The following is a 21657-nucleotide window of genomic DNA, read 5'->3' on the forward strand; positions in this document are numbered from 1 at the left end:
GTGGAGATTAAGAATTCAGGAGCAAGCCAGGCAGTTGTGATGCATGATCCCGGCACTCGGGAGGCAGAGGCAGGCAGATCTTTAAATTGGAGCCTGATCTGCACAGTGAGTTCTGGTAGGGCTACACAGAGAAACTGTGTCTTGAAAAAAAAAAAAAAAAAAACATCTGAGGACCTGATCTGATGAACTCAGTAAAATGGCTGGACTGTAAAGTGAAGGTAAGATCTTGGAAGTTAGAGGAAACAATGGGAAACAGAAGGGAAAAGTGTGAGAAAATTAGGGGACCAGTTCAGGGGGCATACGATACAAGTTATAAGATTTCCCTAAAGTGGGAACAGAGGAAATGGAGAAAAATAAGTAAAAAAATAAAAAAAAGCATAATTTAATTTGTTTTTATTCAGCAGACCAGTGGGTGCTTGTGGCCAAGTTTGATGACCTAGTTTATTCCCAGATCCTAGATGATGAGAGAGAAGAACCAAGTTCTATAAGCTGTCCTTTGATGTCCACATGGCCCTCGAACACACACACACACACACACACACAGAAATAAGAAACAGATACTCACAGAAGAAACACACACGCACAGAAATAAGAAACACGGACAACAGTGAAATAAGAAACACAGACACCCACATGCAGAAATAAAAAATACAGACACCCAGGGAAATAAGAAACAGACACACACAGAAGTAAGAAACACAGGCACAGAAATAAGAGAAACACACACAGACAGAAACAAGAAACACAGATACACATAGGTAAGAACATTACATAAAATTTTTTCATTTGATTAAAGACAAAGGTTCCCAGAACAAGTAATGAGATGTACCAACAGCAGCACATATCATGGAGAAATTTTAGAACACTTAGGATGGAGTGAAAATTCTAAATACTTTCAGTGGAAAAAAACAGTAAGATGGTTCTAGAGTTCTTAATATCAACATTAATTGATATTGAACATCAATAGATGTTCCAGGGCAATGGAAGGAAATGTTTGCAAAATCTGAAGAAAAATGTTTTGCAACCCGGAGTATGATGCTTAGCTAAATTATCAATTCAATGTCTCAGAAGAAATACTTCCTGTGACCAAAGGTGATTACTGAAGGCTCCGCTCCATGAAAACAAAGGTGTGATTTAAGAAAAAGATTCAGAGGCTGGAGAGATGGTTCAAAGGTCAAGAGTACTTCCTGCTCTTCCAGAGGTCCTGAGTTCAGTTCCCAGTAATCACATAGTGGCTCACAACCGTCTGTAATGAGAACTGATGCCCTCTCTGGCCTGCAGGCATACAGTCAGGCAGAACACTGTATACATACCAAATGAGTAAGTAAGTAAGTAAAAAAAATAAATAAATCTTTTAAAAGGAAAGAGAAGGAGTTAAGTACCTGAGACAATTTTCTCAGAAGAAAATCGAAGAGATTCGCCAAGTGGTGCTGAAAGAAGATGCTAGCATAATAGCTCGTTCCTAAATTTAAGCCAAAGTGGGATGTGTCAGTGGGCTCCAAGATTCCTTCAGTAAGACTAAATTAGTAGAATATATCACGGAATTAGTGTTCTGAGAAAATACATAGATATCTGATGGGTAACGAAGGGTTACGTTGCTAAACAGAAAATGAGGTAAAAATGAAAACCACAACAATTCTTAGATCTGGGGAAGGCAAGAAAAAGTAACCACAGTTTTATTGCCTGACTAAGCTCTTATTAGCCTGCAAAATATAAAGGAGCATAAACTCAGAATTCTTTATTTCTTTGTAAAAATAAAAATGACTGTATTCAAAGGTGGGAAATGAGAGACACTGATGCCGTTGCCTGGTGGGGTGACAAAGAGCCAAATACTCATCTTCCACAGTAGAAAACTCCTGCGTAAAATAAACCAAACACAAGAGCCAGCACTACGCTTCAGCCTGACAACCTGAGTGCAGTCCTCAGGACACACATGGCGGAAGGAGAGGACAGATTCTCACAAGCTGTCCCCTAACCTCTACCGTGATACAATGATGCACGCACCCCTAAACAAACACACACACGCACACACACACACACACACACACAATAAATGTAACTTTTAAAAGGCAGAGAGCTGGACAATGGTGGTTCATGCCTTTGATCCAAGCACTCAGGAGGCAGAGGCAGACAGATCTGTGTGAGTTCAAGGCCAGCCTGGTCTAGAAAGCTAATCTCAGGACAGCCAGAGCTACACAAAGAAACCCTGTCTCAAAAACAAATACAACAACAACAAAAAAAAAAACAAGACAACAAAACAAAAACCTAACAACCACAGAGAGCGGCTGGAGAGATGGCTCTGTAGTTTAGAGCACTTTTTGCTCTTGGCAAGGACCTGAGTTCAGTTCCCAGCACCCCACAATGGGTGACTTACAACTGCCTCTAACTCTAGTTCCAAGGGATCTGGTATCCTCTTCTGGTCTCCATGGGAACTGCACACATGTGCTGCATATACACGGAAGTTGGCATACACACATACACATAACACAATTTCAAAATCCACGCGGTAATTCAAGTGTGGTGTTTGGAGATACGGAAGGAGTGGGTCCTGGTGGTGTCCACTCAGCACAGCTCTCGGGAATCTCAAGTCTGAGGCCAGCATGAGCTGCACAGGGATTTGTCTCAAATAACAGACAAATGAGGCTGGTAAGAGAACTCAGCAGCTGAAGACATTTGTCACCAAGCCTGTCCACCCGTGTTTAGTCTCAGAACCCACGGGGTGGGAGGAGAGAACTGACTCCTGAAATGTGTCCTTAGATGTCACATGTGTGTGCCTAATAACACATAAACCAACAGATACACAATAAAACAAACAAAACATATATATAAAAAAAAGAACCCAAAACTAAAATCCTAGCATGAAATGATTCATGAAGTCCCACCCCTAGCGGAGGACCTATTGCTATTTGGTGGCTTCGGGAGAGGAAGAGTCAGCTTTCTTCAGAGATGTGCTCTCTATGTAGTTCTGGCTGTCTTGGAGCTCATTATGTAGTTGAAGATTGGTTTGAATACTAATCCTTCTACTTCTACCTCCTGCGTCCTAGCATTCCAAGCTCAACTTTTTCCCTCCAGTAGTGAGGCTTGAACCCAGAGCCTTTCGCATGCCAGGCAAGTGCCCTCCCAACTTAGCTACATTGGTAATATGCGTATGTACAACATAGACCAAAATTTAAGTGTGTGTGTGAACGACTCAGGGCAATGGAGTGGATGGAGCTGGAAGAGAGAAGGAGGGATGGAGGGTGAGCCAGGGAGGAAGGGAGGTGGTGAAAGACAACAGCGTGAGCAGGACGAATCTGGAAAGGGAGGTGAAGTGACAGACAGTGGCGACCCCACGTGTCTCCAGGGACCCAGGGCTGGACAGGTCTGGATGAGGCACTCACCGGAGCCTCCGACATGAGTACCGGGTGCAGGTTTGGCTCGGACTTGACATGTTTGCTGTAGGTATGATCCAGGATGGCTCGGAAGCACTCCCAGTCCTCGACTAGGGACAGAGGACCAGCGTGGAGAGAGAGATAGGAAGGTGGGAAGGAAGGCAAGGATCAGAGACAGGAAGTAAAGGAGGGAGGGAGGCCAAGTCTAGAGGTAGGTGAGTCCAACTTCTGCTTACAAGTACCCCCTCCCTTAAGTTCCAGAATTCTAGGGGCCCTGGTCTGAAATCCCAGCGGTTGTAGGAAGCAGTAAGATCCTTGGGACTTGGGCAGCAGCAAGCAAGACTCTGTGGGTGTGGAGATCTGCATCCACATGTTGGGGTTGGGGGCTCCCAATCTGTTTCAGAAAGTAGTGGGTGGGGGCCCCTTACTCATGCCATTCTTGAGGGGCGACATGACCTCTGCTCCATCCCGAGGCACGTGCAGGGCATTGGTGTCGATGTGGAAAATCTTCCCTTTCTTCTCTTTCTCCCCCTCCAGCTCCAGCCCGCCCCCCTCTTCTGCGGCCAGCAGCCCCACAGTGGTGGGGAAGTCAGCCTGGTTACAAGGAATATGAGTGAGGAGCTAGATTATTCCCTCCTTTTTTGGATATAGGCACTCACTTCGAAGCTCTGGCTGGCCTGGAACTGTCTTTGTCAAGTCTAGACCAGGCTGGACTTGAATTAACAGAGATATGCATGTTTCTGCCTCCGGAGTGATGGTATAAAGGAATGTAGTACCATGCCCAGATGGATCGCCCCTTCTAGTCCCTTGTCCAATTGCACGCGAGGCCCTCAGCCACCTCCCGGGTTCTTCCCGTGACTCCACTCAGGTGAGCTACTTGGATTGACCCTCCCGGCAGAGGGTGTCCGAGTCCCTGGGATTTGGGGAGGGGATTGGAAGGCTCACCTTGGGGCAGTCCTCCCCAGCGTACCCAGCTCGGACTGAGAAGGAGCCAATGTCAAAGACGAGCGCCCCCACCTCATCTGTGTAAGGAGACAGGCATGTGAGGAGACCTCTCCCAAACTGTCCCCCTAGCCACAGTTTGAACTTCATCCGGAAGTGGGTGGGAGATCCACCTGGACTTCAGGGCGTTCTGGAAGTGGAGGGTCAAAGCCACCAGAGTTCCCTCTTTTCTACTGGCCTGGCAGGAAAAAGAAAGGTCCAGGGGCACGCTTGGGAACCCCAAGAGAATGGAAAGCAGAGGTAGTGGGATACCCAAACCTCAGACTAGACCTGATGCAGTACGGAGGTGACAGGCCTAGGGATGCTCAGGGCTTGGGACGCGCGGGTTCGGGATGCAGGGCTGTAGACCAGGCCGAGAGCCCGGTGCCCCAGGCCGGCTCACCTCCGCCGTAGACGCCCCCGCTCATAGTGCCCTCTCTACGCTGCTCGCGGCCCGTGGGCGGCGGCGGGATCAGCACCGAGGCGGCCGGACAGCTCCCGGGATCCCGGGCGGGGCGGGGCGCGGCGGCGGCCAATCAGAACGCTGGATCCCCCGCCCCCAACGGCGCGGCCGATTGGTTACGAAGCGAGACAATAACCCGGCTGGGGGCCGCTGCTTTAAAGGGACAGCCGCTTCTTCATTCCGAGGTTGGAAGGAGGCGAGGGTCCAATTGAAAGGACTCTGGAGACTGGCCCAAGACACAGAGAGAGAAAAGAGGAAAAGAGATGGAGACGAGGAAACGGATGGAATGGGACCTCCTAGTGGCATGAGACCCTCGTTTCTTGGTGACTTATACTTTTATTTATTTATATTTTTGCACAAGGGAGGAAGACGCCCCCTCTCAACCAGAGCTGACCATCCTCAGACTCCTGAGCCAGAGTGTACTGCATTCAGTCTAAATGCAATCACAAAGAGACAGAGAGACGGGAAGACAGAGGGACCAGGGGAGTATGACTCTCCATCTCTTCCTGTGTCTTTTTAACCTTAGTCTCTGGGCTTTATTTATTTATTTACTTAATTAATTTAACCAGACTGGTCTCAAGCTCAGAGAGAACTCACTGTCCTGCCTCCTGTACTATCACATGACTGGCTTCTTTTATTTAAGGTAGGGTCTCATGTAGCCCAGGCGCTCTCTCCCTCCCTCCCTCCCTCCCTCCCTCCCTCCCTCCATATATATATATATATATATATATATGACTTTAAACTCGTGGTCTCTACCTCCACTTCCTGAGTACTAAGATTACAAAGCCCCCATGCTAACTCCCCTGTTTAGGAGGGTCGGGGGATGGAACCCAGCATGTTAGACATGAACCACATCTCCAGCCCCTTTTCCTTCACCTTTCAGATGGCCAGTTTTCCTTCTACCATGCCCCAGGTTCTTGACTTTGTACATAACATATAAAATACATGTATGTGCACATGGTTACATGTAGGCACCTGGCTAACCCAACAAGCCTTTTTATTATTTCTTTATCTTGTGATTATAATATATATGGATATTTATTTTATATATGTGCTGTCGCTGTCTCCAGACACACCGGAAGAGGGCGTCAGATCCCATTACAGATGGTTGTGAGCCACCATGTGGTTGCCGGGAATTGAACTCTGGACCTCTGGAAGAGCAGCCAGTGATCTTAACTGCTGAGCCATCTCTCCAGTCCTGAGATTATAATATACTACATAGTTTTCTTCTTGTTTTCCCCTCCCTCCAGATTCTCCCATAAACCTCTCCTTGCTTTCTTTCAAATTCATGACCACTTTTTTTGAATGAATATGTGTAAATATTCCTAAATAAAAGTTGTTCAGTCTTTATGCCACTTGTATTATGTTTCCAGGGGTGACCGTTTGCTACGGAATAACTAATTGGCTTGTTCTTCCCTGGGGAAGATGATTTCTCCTGCTCTCAGCGTTCTAGTGAGCCTTCCTGATCCATGTCTCTGCACAGACACTGGTGTCTGAAGTTCTGTCCCTTGCTGAGTGCAGTGGCAAAGTCTGTCTGTCCAACATTTGAAGGTGATGGCAGGATAGTAGGTGTGGAGTGATCTGTGCTACGCAGGACTCACAGAGACCTCGTCTCAAAAACCAAAGCCGAGAAGAGAAAAGAGACGTGGAGGCGATGACCCAGTCGGTAAAGCACAAAGCCATGAGTCTGGATCAAAGTCCAAGTGTGGCAGTTTGTAACCACAGGGTGGGGAGGCAGAGGTAGGAGGATCCCTGGGGTTTGCCTGTTGGCCATTCACGTTGAATCCTTGGGCTCCAGACTCAGAGACAGACCTTGTCTCAAAAAGATAAGGTAAAGAATGACTGAGAAAGACACTTGCTATTGAACTCGATACACACATACGCACACACGCATGTGCTACAGAAAACTTGTGTACATACATACCGAACACCACACATGCACACAAAGTCCATCCTCTGTGGGTCCCTGGCACCACTGACATATCAACTTTGACAGTAAAGGTGAAGGAATGTCAAGTGACTCACGTGTCCACGCATATGTGCAAGTAAATGCGTGTATTATGTGTACACATCAAATGCATGTGTGCACTGGAGACACTTCCATCTACTGCCAGAGGTGGCACAAGAAGAGGAGGGGACTGTGACAGCCACCGACTTCCGAAAATCTCTCTACTTACCAGATACTCACTGCAGAGGGTTGAACAATGTGTCCGCCACGGATCTGTGCATTTGAATACAAGTTCCTCAGTTAATGGCTGTTTGTCCGGGGATTCGGAGGTGTGGCTCAGGAGGAAGCCTGTTGCTGGGAGGAAGGCTATGCAGTTTCCTGATGTGAGCTCTCAGCTGGTCCTGATGCCTCTGTTCAGGCTACATGGCCTCTAACCCTGTAGAACAAAACACCTAATGCAAGCCTTCTCAAAGCTGCCTTGGCTACTCGACACTTTACCACAACATGGGAGGGTAACCAATATAGCCAGACGGTGGTAGAGCCTTCCTTTAATCCCAGCACTCAGGAGGCAGAGGCAGAGGCAGGAGAGTCTCTGTGAGTTCGAGGTCAGCCTGATCTACAGAACGAGTTCCAGGACAGCCAAGGCTACACAGAGAAACCCTGTCTTAAAAAACTAAAACCCAAGAACCAAAAAAAAAAAAAAAAAAAAAAAAAATTCAACAACAACAACAAAAAAAGGAAAGAAAGAAAGAAAAATAGCCAGTATATTCACCATGAAAGAGACTCCACCCTTCCTGACCAAAAGCAGGTGGGTTAAGCTGCTTGACTGGTTATCTGCTGGTGATAGAGACGTTTCCCTTGAGTGTCTGAGTCCAGATCTGGATCCCTGGATGAGACAAATCCAGATGTCACTGGGAGGTGGGGCATGTAGGGGAGGGAGGTGACAAAGGAGCTGGGAGAGACTGAGATTTCCCTGAGTGATCCCCAGTCACTGCTGAATAACATGATTCACCTCTCAGACCCTCTATTTCTTCACGCTCCAAAATGCAGATGTGAAGACAGAAGGAAAACTGGGGAAGAGAATGAGCCTGGCGATGGCTTGCTGGCGTCTCCCTCTACTAATAAATCAGACTTCAGCTGAAAGTCTAATCTGCACTGGGGGATTCTAGGCAGGGGCTCTACCACTGAGCCACGCCCCCAGCCCCTCACTGGGGGATTCTAGGCAGGGGCTCTACCACTGAGCCACGCCCCCAGCCCCTCACTGGGGGATTCTAGGCAGGGGCTCTACCACTGAGCCACGCCCCCAGCCCCTCACTGGGGGATTCTAGGCAGGAGCTCTACCACTGAGCCACGCCCCCAGCCCCTCCCTGGGGGATTCTAGGCAGGGGCTCTACCACTGAACTACATTCCCAGACAAACACTTTCCTGTTTTGTCATGGCTAAGTTAGGACTCTGCAGTTGATCTGGAATTAGGTAGTGAATTTTCCTCTGGCTGCAGAAAAAGGTACATCTAGCAAACTAAGAAGATGATTCACCTCCCAGGCAGCTGTGGCCAATATTCATTTGTCATGGAACTTGGCATAGATTCTAGCATATCATAGACATGGTTAGGGTAAAATAATTGCTACATTTCATTAATTCAGGAAGTATCTTTTAGCTGGGTATGGTGGCACACACCTAAAATAACAGCAATTTGGAGGCTTTGGCAGGAGGATTGTAGGTTCAAGGCCAGCCTGGGCTACATAACAAGACGCTGTATTAACAAAGAAATCTTTTCTGCTGAATGAGTGACAGGCATTACAAACTACTAGCCATGGGAGGGCACATAAAAACACACCTTCTCTCAAAGAATCTGATGCAATGGGGAGCTGACCTGTGTGTGTGAAAGTGAGGTGGGATGGCTCAGTGGTAAAAGCCTGCTTTCACACTCTAATGAACATGAGTTCAATCCCCAGGGCTCACATGGTGGAAGAGGAGAATCAACTCATGCAACGTGTCACGTGAAGCTCCACATGCACACTATATCATGCATGTGCACGCATGCACACACACAGAAATAAATATAATTTCTGTAAGAATTCGAAAAGGGGAGTGTGGAGAGATAGCTCAGCGGTTAAGAGCACTTATACACATAAAATATATAAATAAAATTACAAAAATGCTTACAAAAGGAAGCGAGTTGGGGTGGAGTCTGGGGGTCCAGGCAGGCTTTTGGGAGTAAGGTTCCTGCTGAACTGTTGAAATGCCTGGGGGCTCAAAAGTGAGCAATGGATCTCCTATGTAGAACAGCACACGGAAAGGTTCACAGACACTGAAAGAGCTGGGATCTGTGGAAAGAGGAGCTTAGCCTAGAAGAAAGGCCACAAGGAGCCGATGGCCATGCCAAAGGCAGGTGAGGCTATAAGAGTATCTAAGGATCCCTCTTTGTAATTTTTTTAAAGATTTATTTTATGTGAGTACACTGTCACTATCTTCAGACACACCAGAAGAGGGCATCAGATCCCATTACAGATGGTTGTGAACCACCATGTGGTTGCTGGGAATTGAACTCAGAACCTCTGGAAGAGCAGTCAGTGCTCTTAACCGCTGAACCATCTCTCCAGCCCCTCCTTGCTGCAGTTTTATCATTGTTCTTGTTCATTTGTCTGGGACAGGGACTCATGCAGCCCCAGCTGGCCTGCAGTTCACTCAGTAGATGTCACTGACTTGAGGCTGGCCTAGAACTCTTCATCCTCCTCTCTCTCATTCCCAAGCACTAGGATTACAATGGTGGACATCACCATACTGGGTCAGGAGCTTCGTTTCTTTTATTTTTGTTGTTATTGTCATCTGTGTGCTTGTGTGAGTGTGTGCATGCAAATGCTATGGGTGTATGATTTTGTGTGTGTGCGCGTGCTTGTGTGCATGTGAGTGTGTGCTCATGAGCTATGGGCATGTTCTTGTGTGTGTACTGTGTGTGTGTGAGTGCAGGTGTGCACACACCACAGCATGCATGTGGAGGTCAGAGAACAACTTTCCGTGGTCCGTTCTCCCCTTCCAACTGTTGACGCCAGATCAATGTTGTTTCTGTTGCTACACTGTGATGTCAGGCTAGATGGTCTGTGAACTTCTGGGTGATTCTCCTGTCTCAGCAGAGAACTGCTGAGATTACACATGCACACCGTGACATCTAGTTTTTATGTAGTTTCTCAGCACTGACTGAGTTCAGGTCGTAAGGTTTTCTCTATGACACTTTCACCACCACTGGGTGGGCTCGCCAGTCCTCAGAACTCGATTTCTCAACGAAGTGAACAAAAATGCTCTACGGTGCGCCCAGTGTTTCAATAAGTGCTTTACAAATATAAATTCATCTAGTGCTTAAAACAAACAGATTCTGACAGCAGAGGCGGTGCAGGCTGACTGGTGAGTTGGAACGATGGTACAGGGCTGCGTTCCCAAGCTCAGGAGTGGAAGATCAGAAGTTCAAGGACAGCCTGCGCCATTCAGTGGCATCTTGTCTCAAGACACAAAGCAAACAGGCTGGAGAGATGGCTCAGTGTTTCAGAGCTCTTACTTCTCTTGCAGAGGACCCGGGTTCAATTCCCAGCACCCACATGTGGCTCCCAACCATTCATAACTCCAGTTCCAGGGGATCTGACCCCTTCTTCTGACCCTCCTGGGCACCAGAAATGCATCCATATACATACAGGCAAGAAACGCACACATTAAGTAAATAAATCCTTGAAAAAGAAGCCAATGAAAAGAAAGATAAAGTTTACGAGTTACCCCGAGAGCACTCAGCCTACAACTGACTGATATCTGAACCAAACTGTATAAAAGTGCCAATTTTATTCATACTTTAATTTTTTTGTATTCTGAAGTGTTTTCATTTTATTTTGTGTGTATTATTATTTTGTCTGCATGTATATCTGTGCCCCATGTGTGTGCCTGGTACCTACAGTGGCCCGAAGAAGAATCCACTGGAGTTGGAGTTACAGACAGATGTGAGCTGTCATTTGGTGCTGAGACTTGAACCCAAGTCCTCTCGAAGAGCAGCCAGTGCTCTTAACCACTGGGCTATTCCAGCCGCTATCCTCCCCACCCCCTGCCCTGATTTTCAAAGTTACATTGGCTGGTTGATTTTTTGTGTGTATGTGCTCATACGTGAATACTATGCATACTAGCTCGTGCACGCGCGCACACATGCACACACACACACACACACACACACACATACACAGATACACACATGCATGTCCACTCTATGCTGTGGAGGTCACAGGACAATTTGTAGGAGTCAACTTTCTCCTTCCACAATCTACATCCTGGGGATCAAACTTGGCTTATTGAAGCTTGGCAGCAAGTGCCTTTACTAGACGATACTGATCCTGTAGGTGTCTGATAGGCACCGAGAATACAATGGCCTACAGACACTGATGAGACTGTCAGAGTTTAATGTCCACCCGGGAAGGTAGATGGCTAAATCATTACTTCAACCAAGATACCAAAGCCTCCCACATTCCATGCCCACACTCAGGTTAACTCAAACATGGTATTAATAGCCAAGGCCTTCTGACCCTTATCTTGGGAATGACTTGGTGTTATGAGCTGTGTCTTCCCTGGAGAGACATACGCAATATCTACCTGCCTCCTCGTTTGGTCCCAATAAACCAAAGCATGATTCCACCAAAGATCCCCCTGGAACTAATGACCCTTTTATTTTCTTTAAAATTTTTATTTATATGAGTACACTGTAGCCGTCTTCAGACACACCAGAAGAGGGCATCAGATCCCATTACAGATGGTTGTGAGCCACTATGTGGTTGCTGAGAATTGAACTCAGGACCTCTGGAAGAGCAGCCAGTGTTCTTAACTGCTGAGCCATCTCTCCAGCCCCTAAAGAGCCTTTTTATACCCCCTCCAAAAATGATAATGTGTCCTCCACTGGTCTTGTCTCACCAAATGTCTTGCCCAGCGCATGCATCTGTCTCAGCTGACGTCACTCTGCGTGAGTCTGGGGGAGTGGCAAGAAACCTCACACACCACAAGTTTTTTGGGTGCATTTCTCTCTATGGAGTCCCCACAAATGAAGTTCAACTATGCAGTGTGAGGAAGATCAATACATGCGTGTTGTTAGTGAAAAATCCTTCCTCGTGTGTCCTTTCATGTGTCTGCTTTAACAGAACATTCCAGAACATTCCTTTACCTGTGTTTGCTTCAGCATAACATTTCTTCACGAGTCTGCCTGGGCGGTGGAATGCTCCTTTAGGTGTCTACTTGAACAAAACGTCTAATTGCTTGTGGCCACTGCAGAAAAAGACTCCTTCACATTTGCCCCAACAAAACACCATCCAACACAACTGTCTCTCCAAAGAACCCGTAAGTGTCTACGTGTCTACTTCACTACTGAACTTATATACAGACAGAACTGCATACACACAGCTGGGAAAAGTGAGTAGAACCCAAGGTCTCGATGACCTTCCCCATTCCCTCTTTCATGAAGGAATGTCAACAGCCCACAGGCCCAATTGTGATGAATTTGCACGAAGGCACAGCTGATCTGGTCAAGATAGCAGCTGTTTTGCTGAGCGGGTTGTATTCTATCTACACTTGGCATCGTGTGAGAGTCTGTTTCTTGCTGGCCCAGGTCTCGTCCAACCCTTCTGCCAGATTAAACCAAATGCTTTGGCTACACAGGAAGTCCTTGGCCCAGTACAGGTGGCAGCAATCCAAACTCAGCCTGGTAAAGGCTGTACTGGAGACGGGACCAGCATTGCAGTGGAACACAAGCAACCATGTTGGCTAGGGGAGTAGGCTTAAAAATGAGCCCCAGAAAATGACCTGAAAAAAAAAGTGTGTGTGTGTGTGTGTGTGTTGGAATCTGGGTGGAAGGCATCTGAGTGGAGGGGGCAGAACCCGGCTGGGTGTCATGCAGCTAAGTTTGACCCTTCAGAAAGAAGCAACGAGAAATGACCACATCGGGGTTTATTTTACAGTATTGAGGATTGAGCCTAGGACCCTGTTCATTTCGTGCAAGCTCCCTGTACCACTGCGCTACCAGCTTGGTGGGGGATCCTAGGCAGCTACTCCACCCCTCAGCTACACTCCTAGGCCCAACTGCATGATTTGGAACAGGGAAGTTATATATTCAATTTTCACGTCAGAAAGATATCTGGCAGCTGGCTAGAGAGGAGCTATCCTAGAGCCAGCAAATAGGTAGGAACTAAGGAAACAGCAGTTGGTGTCTAGTAGGGTGCTGGACTTACGCTGTATTTAAGAGACAGAGAAGCAAAGCGCTAGCCTTTCACTGAAACCTATCCTCCCTAGCCAAGACAGACTGGGTTTGTGGTCCAAGCTGTACCTCAACTCCTGGAGGCTGGGATTACAGCCACGTGACAGCATGCCTACCAACCCTTTGTTTTTCTAACAATATTCTATAATATTCTATATTAATACATGTCTAGCAACAGCACATCCTCACATCTGATCAGCTTCTAAGCAGAAGAGAAGGACTTGCAGTCTCATTGTCCCAGAATGTCTCTTCCAGCTTGTTTCTTAGGTCATTGCTTTTTTTTTTTTTTTAAAGGTGTAGGCCAGGGTGGCTTCAAAGCGTCCATCCTCCTGCCTCTGCCTCTTCAGTGTCCCATAGGAGGATTACTGCTACAATCAGCACTTGCTTTGCTTTGCTTTCAGAGTCCTGAGCTCCCTGCACAGCGCAGACTGGCCTGGAACTCATGGTAACGCTTGTCTTTTTGATTTCCAAATACTGAGATGAAAGGCATGAGCCACCGTGGCCAGCTGCTGCCTTTGTTACACTTGGGTATGAGAGAATGCGGGGCTCCTGGGTGGTTAGTCCAAGGCTGGCAGGAGAAGCTGCTGGGGAAGATTGCAGGCTTAATTTAGGATATCTGGACATGAAGGTGCACATCTCTAACCTCAGCACACCAGAGAGGCTGTAGTAAAAGGAGTGCAGACTCTTTTTCCTTCCTTTCTTCCTTCCTTCCTTCTCTCTTTCTTTCTTTGTTTCTTCTTTCCTTCCTTCCCGCCTTTCTTTCCTTCCTTTCTTTGTTTGTTTCTTCCTTCCTTTCTTTGTTTGTTTCTTCCTTCCTGTCTTTCTTTCTTTCTTTCTTTCTTTCTTTCTTTCTTTCTTCCTTTCTGAGACACGGTTTCTCTGTGTAGCCCTGGTTATCCTGGAACTCACTCTGTAGACCAGGCTGGCCTCGAACTCAGAGATCCAACTGCCTCTGCCTCCCAAGTACTGGAATTAAAGGTATGTGTCACCCCCATTTGGCAAGTTTTTCTTTGCTTAAGGTTTACTTTGATTATTTATGGGTGTCTCTGTCTGTGCATATGAGTTCAAATGCCTGAGATGCCAGGGGTGTCGTGTCTTCTGGAGCTGGAGTCACAGGAGGTTGCAAGTCACCCAACATGGGTGTTAACAATCATCTCCTGTCCTCTGAAAGAACAGTCAGTGTGTTTCTTAACCACTGAGACAACTCTCCAGCTCTGTGGATGGAAAGTTTGAAGCCAACTTAGACCACATAGTTGAGACCCTGTCAACTATGTAAAAAGAAAACTAAGGCACGGAAAGTGGCTCAGTTGGGTGTTTGCCTAGCACACAAACCGTCAGTTTGACCCCTAGCACCACACAGAACTAACTAGGCCTGGAGATGCGCATAGGCCACCCCAGGATCTGTAACGTATACACGGGAAGAGCAGCAGTTCGAGGTCACCCTGACGGACCCCGTCTTAAAGAAACAATAAAAACAATTTCTCTTGGTTGAGAATATGTTGAGGTGTCTGTGGACAACAGTGTGCAATCTCTGTGTGTGTGTGTGTGTGTGAGACTCTCTCACACACATACATCCACCTATGTCGGCTTATTTCAGGGCCTGAAGTCCACAAAGGGTGACTTCCTCTATCACCACCCACCTTGTCTTTTGAGACAGAGCTTTCCATTCAACTTGGAGCTCACCGCTTCAGCTGGGGTGGTTTGAGTCCTCAGGACCTGTCTGCCTCTGTTGCTCGGTGCTGGAGCTATGATCGGTGTTATATAGTATAAGTTATATGCTGCCCTACTGCGCTTAAAAACAAAACAAAACATAATTTAAAAACAGCCAAACTGATGCTTGCACAGTAAGCATTTACAGGTGGAGCCATCTTACCAGCTCCTGGAGTGAGCGTCTCTTCGGATGTTGGGGTAAGGAGGCTTGACTAGAAGCATCTGTTGATTTCCATGATGTAACTACTGGAGGCTGGTTTCAAGTTCCTACAATCCACGTCGACTCACTGGATAAGCAGTAAGAGAGTGAGGTGGACAATGGGCGCTCCCGAGCTGGTATGAGCTGGCACGAGCTGACGCCAGCACACCACTGCTGGTGAGCATCCAAATGCGGATATTCAGCCCGCCGTTGGCCAGATGCCGGTTCTGCGTGGGTAAGGGGCCCGAGAAGATGGTGCAGTTTGTAAAGTTGCCTGCTACGCAAGCATAAGGAATGGCATCCGACCTCTGGCCCACACGGCAAGATGCCAGGTGTGCTGGCACAGGTCCGGACCCAGCACTGGAAGAGGAAATTGCAGGAGGAGACAGCAGGTGTCTAAAAGCCACTGGCCAGTCAGCCTAGCCAATTAGGCGACTCCAGGTTCATTGAGACTACCCGGTCTCAACAAATACAGTAGACAGTACTAGAGGAAGACACATGGCTTTGAACCGTTACCTCTGTCTACATGCGTATGAACCTACACCCACATGTACATACACACACAGCCGCATTTGTATCTATCTGTCTATTTTTGTCTGTCTTTCTGTCTCTGTCTGTCTCTTTGTCTCTCTATCTGTCTGTTTGTCTGCCCCCCCCCACACACATGCACACACACTCCATGAAAACAAATAAATATCCCAATAGGCAGCACTGATTGTAGTCAGTGGGGTACAGAAAAATATAAAGAAAAGAGAATGGAGGGAGATCACTGGGAGGTTGAGGAAGGAGGAAGGCAGGAGTCGGGTGAACATGATCGTGATACTTTAGTGTTTAACTAAAAATAAAGAATAAAATAAAATTTGAAAGCAGGGCTGAGCTGGCAAGATGGCTCTGTGGGCTTAAGGGGCTACTGACCCTTCAGACTATGCGGGTTCCATCCAAGGACCTACCTGTCGGAAGAATCGAGCTGATTCCTGCACACTGCCCTGACTTCCACATATGCACATGACATGCTTGTGCCTGCACTCACACCCTGCACATCATGAGAATAAATCACACACACGAGAATACCAATACATGAAATAGTTACTGAAGTGTGTGCGGAGAGGTATGTAAGTAGTGAATATAGAAGCAGACCACGAGAGAAGAGAGATCATGTGTGTGTGTGTATGTGTGTGTGTGTATGCATGCGTGTATGCATGTGTGTATGTGTTTGTGTATGTATGTATGTGTGTGCATGTGTGTATGTGTGTGCATGTGTGCATGTGTGTGCATGTGTGTGTGCATGTGTGTATATGTATGTGTGTATATGTATGTGTGTGTGCATGTGTGTGTGCATGTGTATATATGTATGTGTGTATGTGTTTGTGTATGTATGTGTGTATGTGTATATTTGTGTATGTATATGTGTGTGTTTGTGTATGTATGTGTGTATGGTATATTTGTGTGTGCATGTGTGTGTGCATGTGTGTTTATGTGTTTGTGTATGTATGTGTGTATGTGTGTATTTGTGTGTGTGTATGTTTGTATGTGTTTGTGTATGTATGTGTATATTTGTGTGTGTTTGTGTATGTATGTGTGTATTTGTGTGTGTGTTTGTGTATGTATGTATGTATGTTTGTGTGTATGCATGTGTGTGCATGTGTGTGTATACAGGTATCATATAGCATGTGTGTGAAGACCAGAGGACATCTTGCAAGAGTTTGTTTTCTCCTTCTACCATGCGGGTGCCAGAGACCTGAAGAAGGCTTGGCACTAAGTGCCTTTATCCCCTGAGCCACCTTGACATCCCCAAAGGAGGAAGAGATTTTAATGGAGGGAGTCAGGGGAGGAAGAGGGTAATAGAATTCGTGTGACATAAGCCGACAGGAGAATTGTTTGAGGGAAGGAAGGGAACTAGCAAAGGAGGAGGAGGGGAGGGTGGGCAAGGACAGCAGAGGAGGGGGATGGGCAAAGTGCAGTGAAGGTATGTATACATGTCAGTACGACAGCCATCGCTTGGTATGTTGACTTAAAGAATTAACTTAAAGCTTGTTAAGGGGGGGGAAATTATTTATACCACGGTAGCATATGTCTGTAATGCCAATGTTCAGGAGGCTGAGGCAGGAGGATCAAGAGTTCAAGGCCAGCCTGGGCGACAGAGTGAATCCCTATTCAAAACAGCCACAAATATACCTAAAGTGAGTAGATAAAATGGAAATAAATCTCAGCTTGGGATATTAACCAGTGGTAGGCACAGGAAACCCTGGGTTTGATCTCCATTCCCTTGGCCAACCATCACCACCAAAAGCAAACAAACACGCAAACAAACAAACCAGTAGAGATTTTTGACTCTACAGGATCCTCCTATGCTGTCCTGCCCACCGCTCCTTTCCTAAGCCCAGGTTTCCAAAGCCGTCACCGTGTAGCTTTTCCCTCCAATTGGCTGGCTGCTCGTGCACCCTTATCTCAATTGTGTGACTTTGCCTGGGGTAAATGTGAACAAAACTTCCATTTGTTCAGATGTGAGACCAATGGCAGATCACAGAAACAAGCCCCTCCCCCCAGGGGGCTGGAAAGACAGCTCTGGTAGTGAGCATGAGGGCCCCAGTTTGACCCCTAAAAGCTATGTGGAAAAGCCAAGCATGGGGGTACGTGTTTAGAAAGCTCAGCACCAAAGAGGTGGAGGCAGGAGGATCCCTGGCCTCCCTGGGCAGCCACAGTACTGAATCAGTGAGTTTCAGGTCAATGAGAGACAAGGAGAGAAGATGGTGAGAAAAGCCATCGGGTCAGAACGCTTGCTATGAAATCGTGAAGAGCTGAGTTTGAAACTCATGAGTAAGCACTCCTGTAAAAAACAAAAACAAAACAAAACCTGGCATCCATGTGCAACGCACCTGCGACTTCTGCACTGTGGGAGGTAAAGATACCAAGAGCTCTGGGGTTGGTGGCTGCCAGCCTTGCTCTAAGTTCAGTGAGAGACCCTGTCTCTAGGGAATAAGATGAAGGATGATAGAGTAGGACACTTGACATGTGCACAAGCACCAGGACACACACACACACACACACACACACAGACACACCCATGCACGCACACACTCACTCACACAAAGAAAGGAATAAAATTAAAGTGGATGAGGTTCCTAAGGAACAACACCCAAGGTCTTCACAAATCTGTACACACTCGCATGCCCACCTGTACCCACACACACATAGACACAAAGAAAAAAGCAACGTGGGCCAGATGTGGTGGCACACGCCTTTTATTCTAGCACTCAGGAGGCAGAGCGGAACTCTGTGAGTTTGAGGGCAGCCTGGTCTACAGAACACGTTCCAGGACTGCCAAGGCTGTATAGGGAGACTCTGTCTCGACACCCCACTCGCCCCCATCCCTCATGCAACTTCTGGAGCTTCCTGCCCAGCTTTCAGGGAACTCCTCCTGAGGGCCTCCTCTCAGCGGTTGTGAGCTGCTTATATAAGCTTGGGGAGGGGCCTTGTGGGACTTGTAATTTTCATAAGTGTCCTGAGCCTTGCAGGTTTCCTTAGCTTCCTTGGCCTTATGGAGTCTCCCTCCTCCTTCCTTCGGGGAACACTTCCATTTGGAGGGCATAGCTACACAGTTCCACTCCATGCCTCCTCTGAACCCATTGCAAATGGTGTAGCTGAGGGTCTGGTGGCCTCTGTGCCACTCAGCCACATGCACACATCGCAGCGAAGTCTTGGATCATCTGTCTGCAGCACTAAACAACTGTCCTTTGCTGTCCCTCAATGAGGACAGTTTTGGACTGCAGAACTCCACATTCTCCTGATTTTCCCCGCAGCTCCCTGGCTTCCGCTTTGGCAGTTTGGACAGTGCCTGACCTCTAAATGCTGGAGTTCCTTAGAGGTTGGTCTTTGGCCATTTTGTCCTTTCCCTGAGCCTTTTTTTTTTTAATGACTTCATCGGCTTGAATGTGCCACTAGCTCTCCGGGCACTATTCCAAGCCAGATTTTTGTGTTGAGTCCTAGACCAGTTTTCACACAACCTTGTACACATTTTGGTACCTCAAATATAAAGCTCTTACCTTCTCCTCAAGCGTCTCATCTTTGAGATGTAGTGCATTCCCTGATGCAGTGGAGAAAGAATGAATTAAAAACCAAGCACAATAGCTGTATGAAGATGCCACAATGGCCTCCAGCAAGATATATGTGTCTTCAGACCATGTGATTAACTTTTTATTTTTTGAGACATAATCTTTCTGTGTAGCCTTGGCTGTCCTGGAACTCACTATGTAGGCTGGCCTCCAACTGAGAGATCGACCCGCCTCTCCCCCCCAAGTGCTGGAAACGAAGATGTGCGTCACCACAGCACTGTTTTGTGTGTGAGCGGTTTTCCTGCATGTGTGTCTGTTCATCAGATGCATACCTGGTGCCTACATAAGTGGTGAGCCTCCATGTGGGGTACTGGGAATTAAACCTGGGTCCTTTGCAAGGATAACAAGTGCTCTTAACCACTGAGCCAACCTCTCCAGCTCCATGATTGTTCATCCTCATTGTCAACTTGATAGGGGACAGGCTTCTGTGTGTGTGTCTAAAAGGGCGTTTCCAGAAAGATTTAGTGGAGGTGGGCAGACCCACTTAGAGTGTGGGAGCCACCATGGCTTTAACCAAAGCCCCGGGCTGAATAAAACGGAGAAAGCCAGCGGGGCACCAGTATTCATGCCTCTGTTTTCTGATGTGGGTAAGCAACTATGACCAGTTCTTTATGCCCCTGCATTAAGCTCTCGCCACCACGGTGGACTGTATCCCCTTAAACTGTGACCCCGAATGAACACTTAAGTTGCTTTGGTCATAAAAGCAAAGCAACCAATCCAGAGCATCCACACTTGATTCATTTCCATGCCAGCCTTCTTTCTTTCTCCTCTGTGGACCACAGGCTCCTTGCAAGGTGAGCTGCTGCACTGTCAGTGGGTAGGACAGAGTCTGTACATTGCCAGGGCTCGGTAGATGTTGGCTGGATGAGCTAAAGCGGAGAAATCCATTAACACCGAAACCAGCTTGAGAGGACGCAGCTCTGCAGAGGCTGCCTTTAGGCAGCTCGATCACGTACTCGTCTTGAAGGACGTCACTTTGACCCTCTGTACTTTGAGGAAGCCGAAGTAAAACTGTCCATAAGGTCTTTTCTAAATGGTACTGTTGATTCTGTTGTCTGCATGAGTCATGGGATGTGCACATGCATGTGATCTGTGAAGAGTAAATGTCAATGAAAGGAAAAGGTGAGCAAGTGGTATGACCGGTGTTGTTTTTGCTTTCTGTCCTGTGTTTTTGAGGCAGGGTGCCCTTATGGAAGTTTAAGTGGGTAGGGGTGGATCTTCCTCAATTGCTTCCTTTGGGGTCTGTTTTACGTGTATGAATGTTTTCCGTTTATGTATGTGTGCATTGCATGGGTACGTATCTGGTGCAGCAGAAGAGGGCTTTTATTTGATTCCCCGGAGCTGGAGTTACAGAAGGTTATGAGTCACCATGCCAGGCCTGGCAACTGACCCCTGGTCCTCTTGAAGAGCAGTAAGTGCCCGTACCTGCCGAACCAGCTGTTCCTGCTTTAATATTTGAGACAAGCTCTCTCACTGAACTTGAGAACTCTCACTGAACTCCCTAAGTTATACTGGCTGACCAGCAAGCTCTCAGGGATCTTTCCATCCCTGCCTTGCAAGTGTTGGAGCTATAGGTATGACCATTGTGCTTGGATATTTTTTTCTTCTTCTTTTACTTGGTTCTCTGGGGTCAAATTCAGGTCTGTATGCTTGCATGGTAAGTACTTTGATGACTGAACCATCTCTCCAACCCCCTCCTCCAATACGCTTTTTGAGACAAGGTCTCTTGTGGCTCAGAATGGCCTCCAACTCAACTCTGCGGTCTGAGTCCATAGTCAGTATCATGAGGATTAATAAACAAAAGTATCGGCGGGAGATGTGGTAGTTTGCCTAGCATTCATGAAGCCCTAAATTCCACCCTCCAAATATCAGGCACAGGGGTGTGTACCTGTAATTCCAGCACTTGGTAGGTGCAAACAGGAGAGTTATCAGTCTAGGGTCATCCTGGGCTAAGTGGTGGGCTCCTGATCACAAAACAAAAAACGTTTAAGTATGCAAATCAACAAATATAAACTGTTATTGCAGCAAAGTGTGTCCTAGTCTAGGGAGCCTAACCCCGCCCCCCACAGTGCTGCGCTTGAAGAATTGTCTGGGTGTAATTCCCTCGAACTTGCATTTTAGAGGATTCTGGTGGTCAACAACTTCTCTCGCCCGCTCCCTCTGCCCCGCTGTCCTGCACTGGTTTAGACTTCTCTAGCTCCGCCTCCGGGGAAGGGCGTGGCCTCACCAGAGGGGGCGTGTCCAAGCCGAGAATTGGGCCTTCTTGCCTCCAGTCTGGAGCCGCCCAATCCGGGAGGTTGAAGGAGGTCGATCACGTGACCGGGGAGTTTTTTTTTTTTTTTCACCCTCCCTTGTGCCTATACCACTTCTGCAGTCCCTAGGGAGGATGGATGTCTTGCTCCTTTTCAGGAAGTAAACTATGTATCGTGATCTTCGATGAGTTAGAAAAACGTGAAATGGTGCTTTTATTGCGACTGAGTCAGTTTTTGCCTCCGGAGTGGTATTTTCGCCTCTAGGCTTCCCCCCCACACTTGGGTAGTTGGTCTCGCCCAGCCTGGCCCTGGGCGCGGCGGCGACGGCCGCGTCACTGGCGGGCGGGATC

At 47.4% G+C, this 21657-nt stretch overlaps 1 protein-coding gene across 2 annotated transcripts in view; it reads right to left on the reverse strand.

Annotated features, from left to right (window-relative positions):
- ACTL6B (actin like 6B) overlaps positions 1–4780 on the reverse strand; it is a gene marked incomplete at both ends in the record, with an annotated part of 14385 nt that extends 9605 nt beyond the window's left edge. For both annotated transcript variants that reach the window (XM_080941453.1, XM_080941452.1), the window contains 4 exons: positions 3381–3481; positions 3800–3965; positions 4317–4393; positions 4756–4780. In XM_080941453.1, the coding sequence (XP_080797579.1) occupies positions 3381–3481; positions 3800–3965; positions 4317–4393; positions 4756–4780 (369 nt within the window). The remainder of the gene's footprint in view (positions 1–3380; positions 3482–3799; positions 3966–4316; positions 4394–4755) is intronic.
- Between the last annotated feature and the right edge of the window lie 16877 nt (positions 4781–21657).

Source organism: Micromys minutus (genome assembly GCF_963924665.1).
Source record: "Micromys minutus genome assembly, chromosome: 29".
Classification (NCBI taxonomy): Eukaryota; Metazoa; Chordata; class Mammalia; order Rodentia; family Muridae; genus Micromys; species Micromys minutus.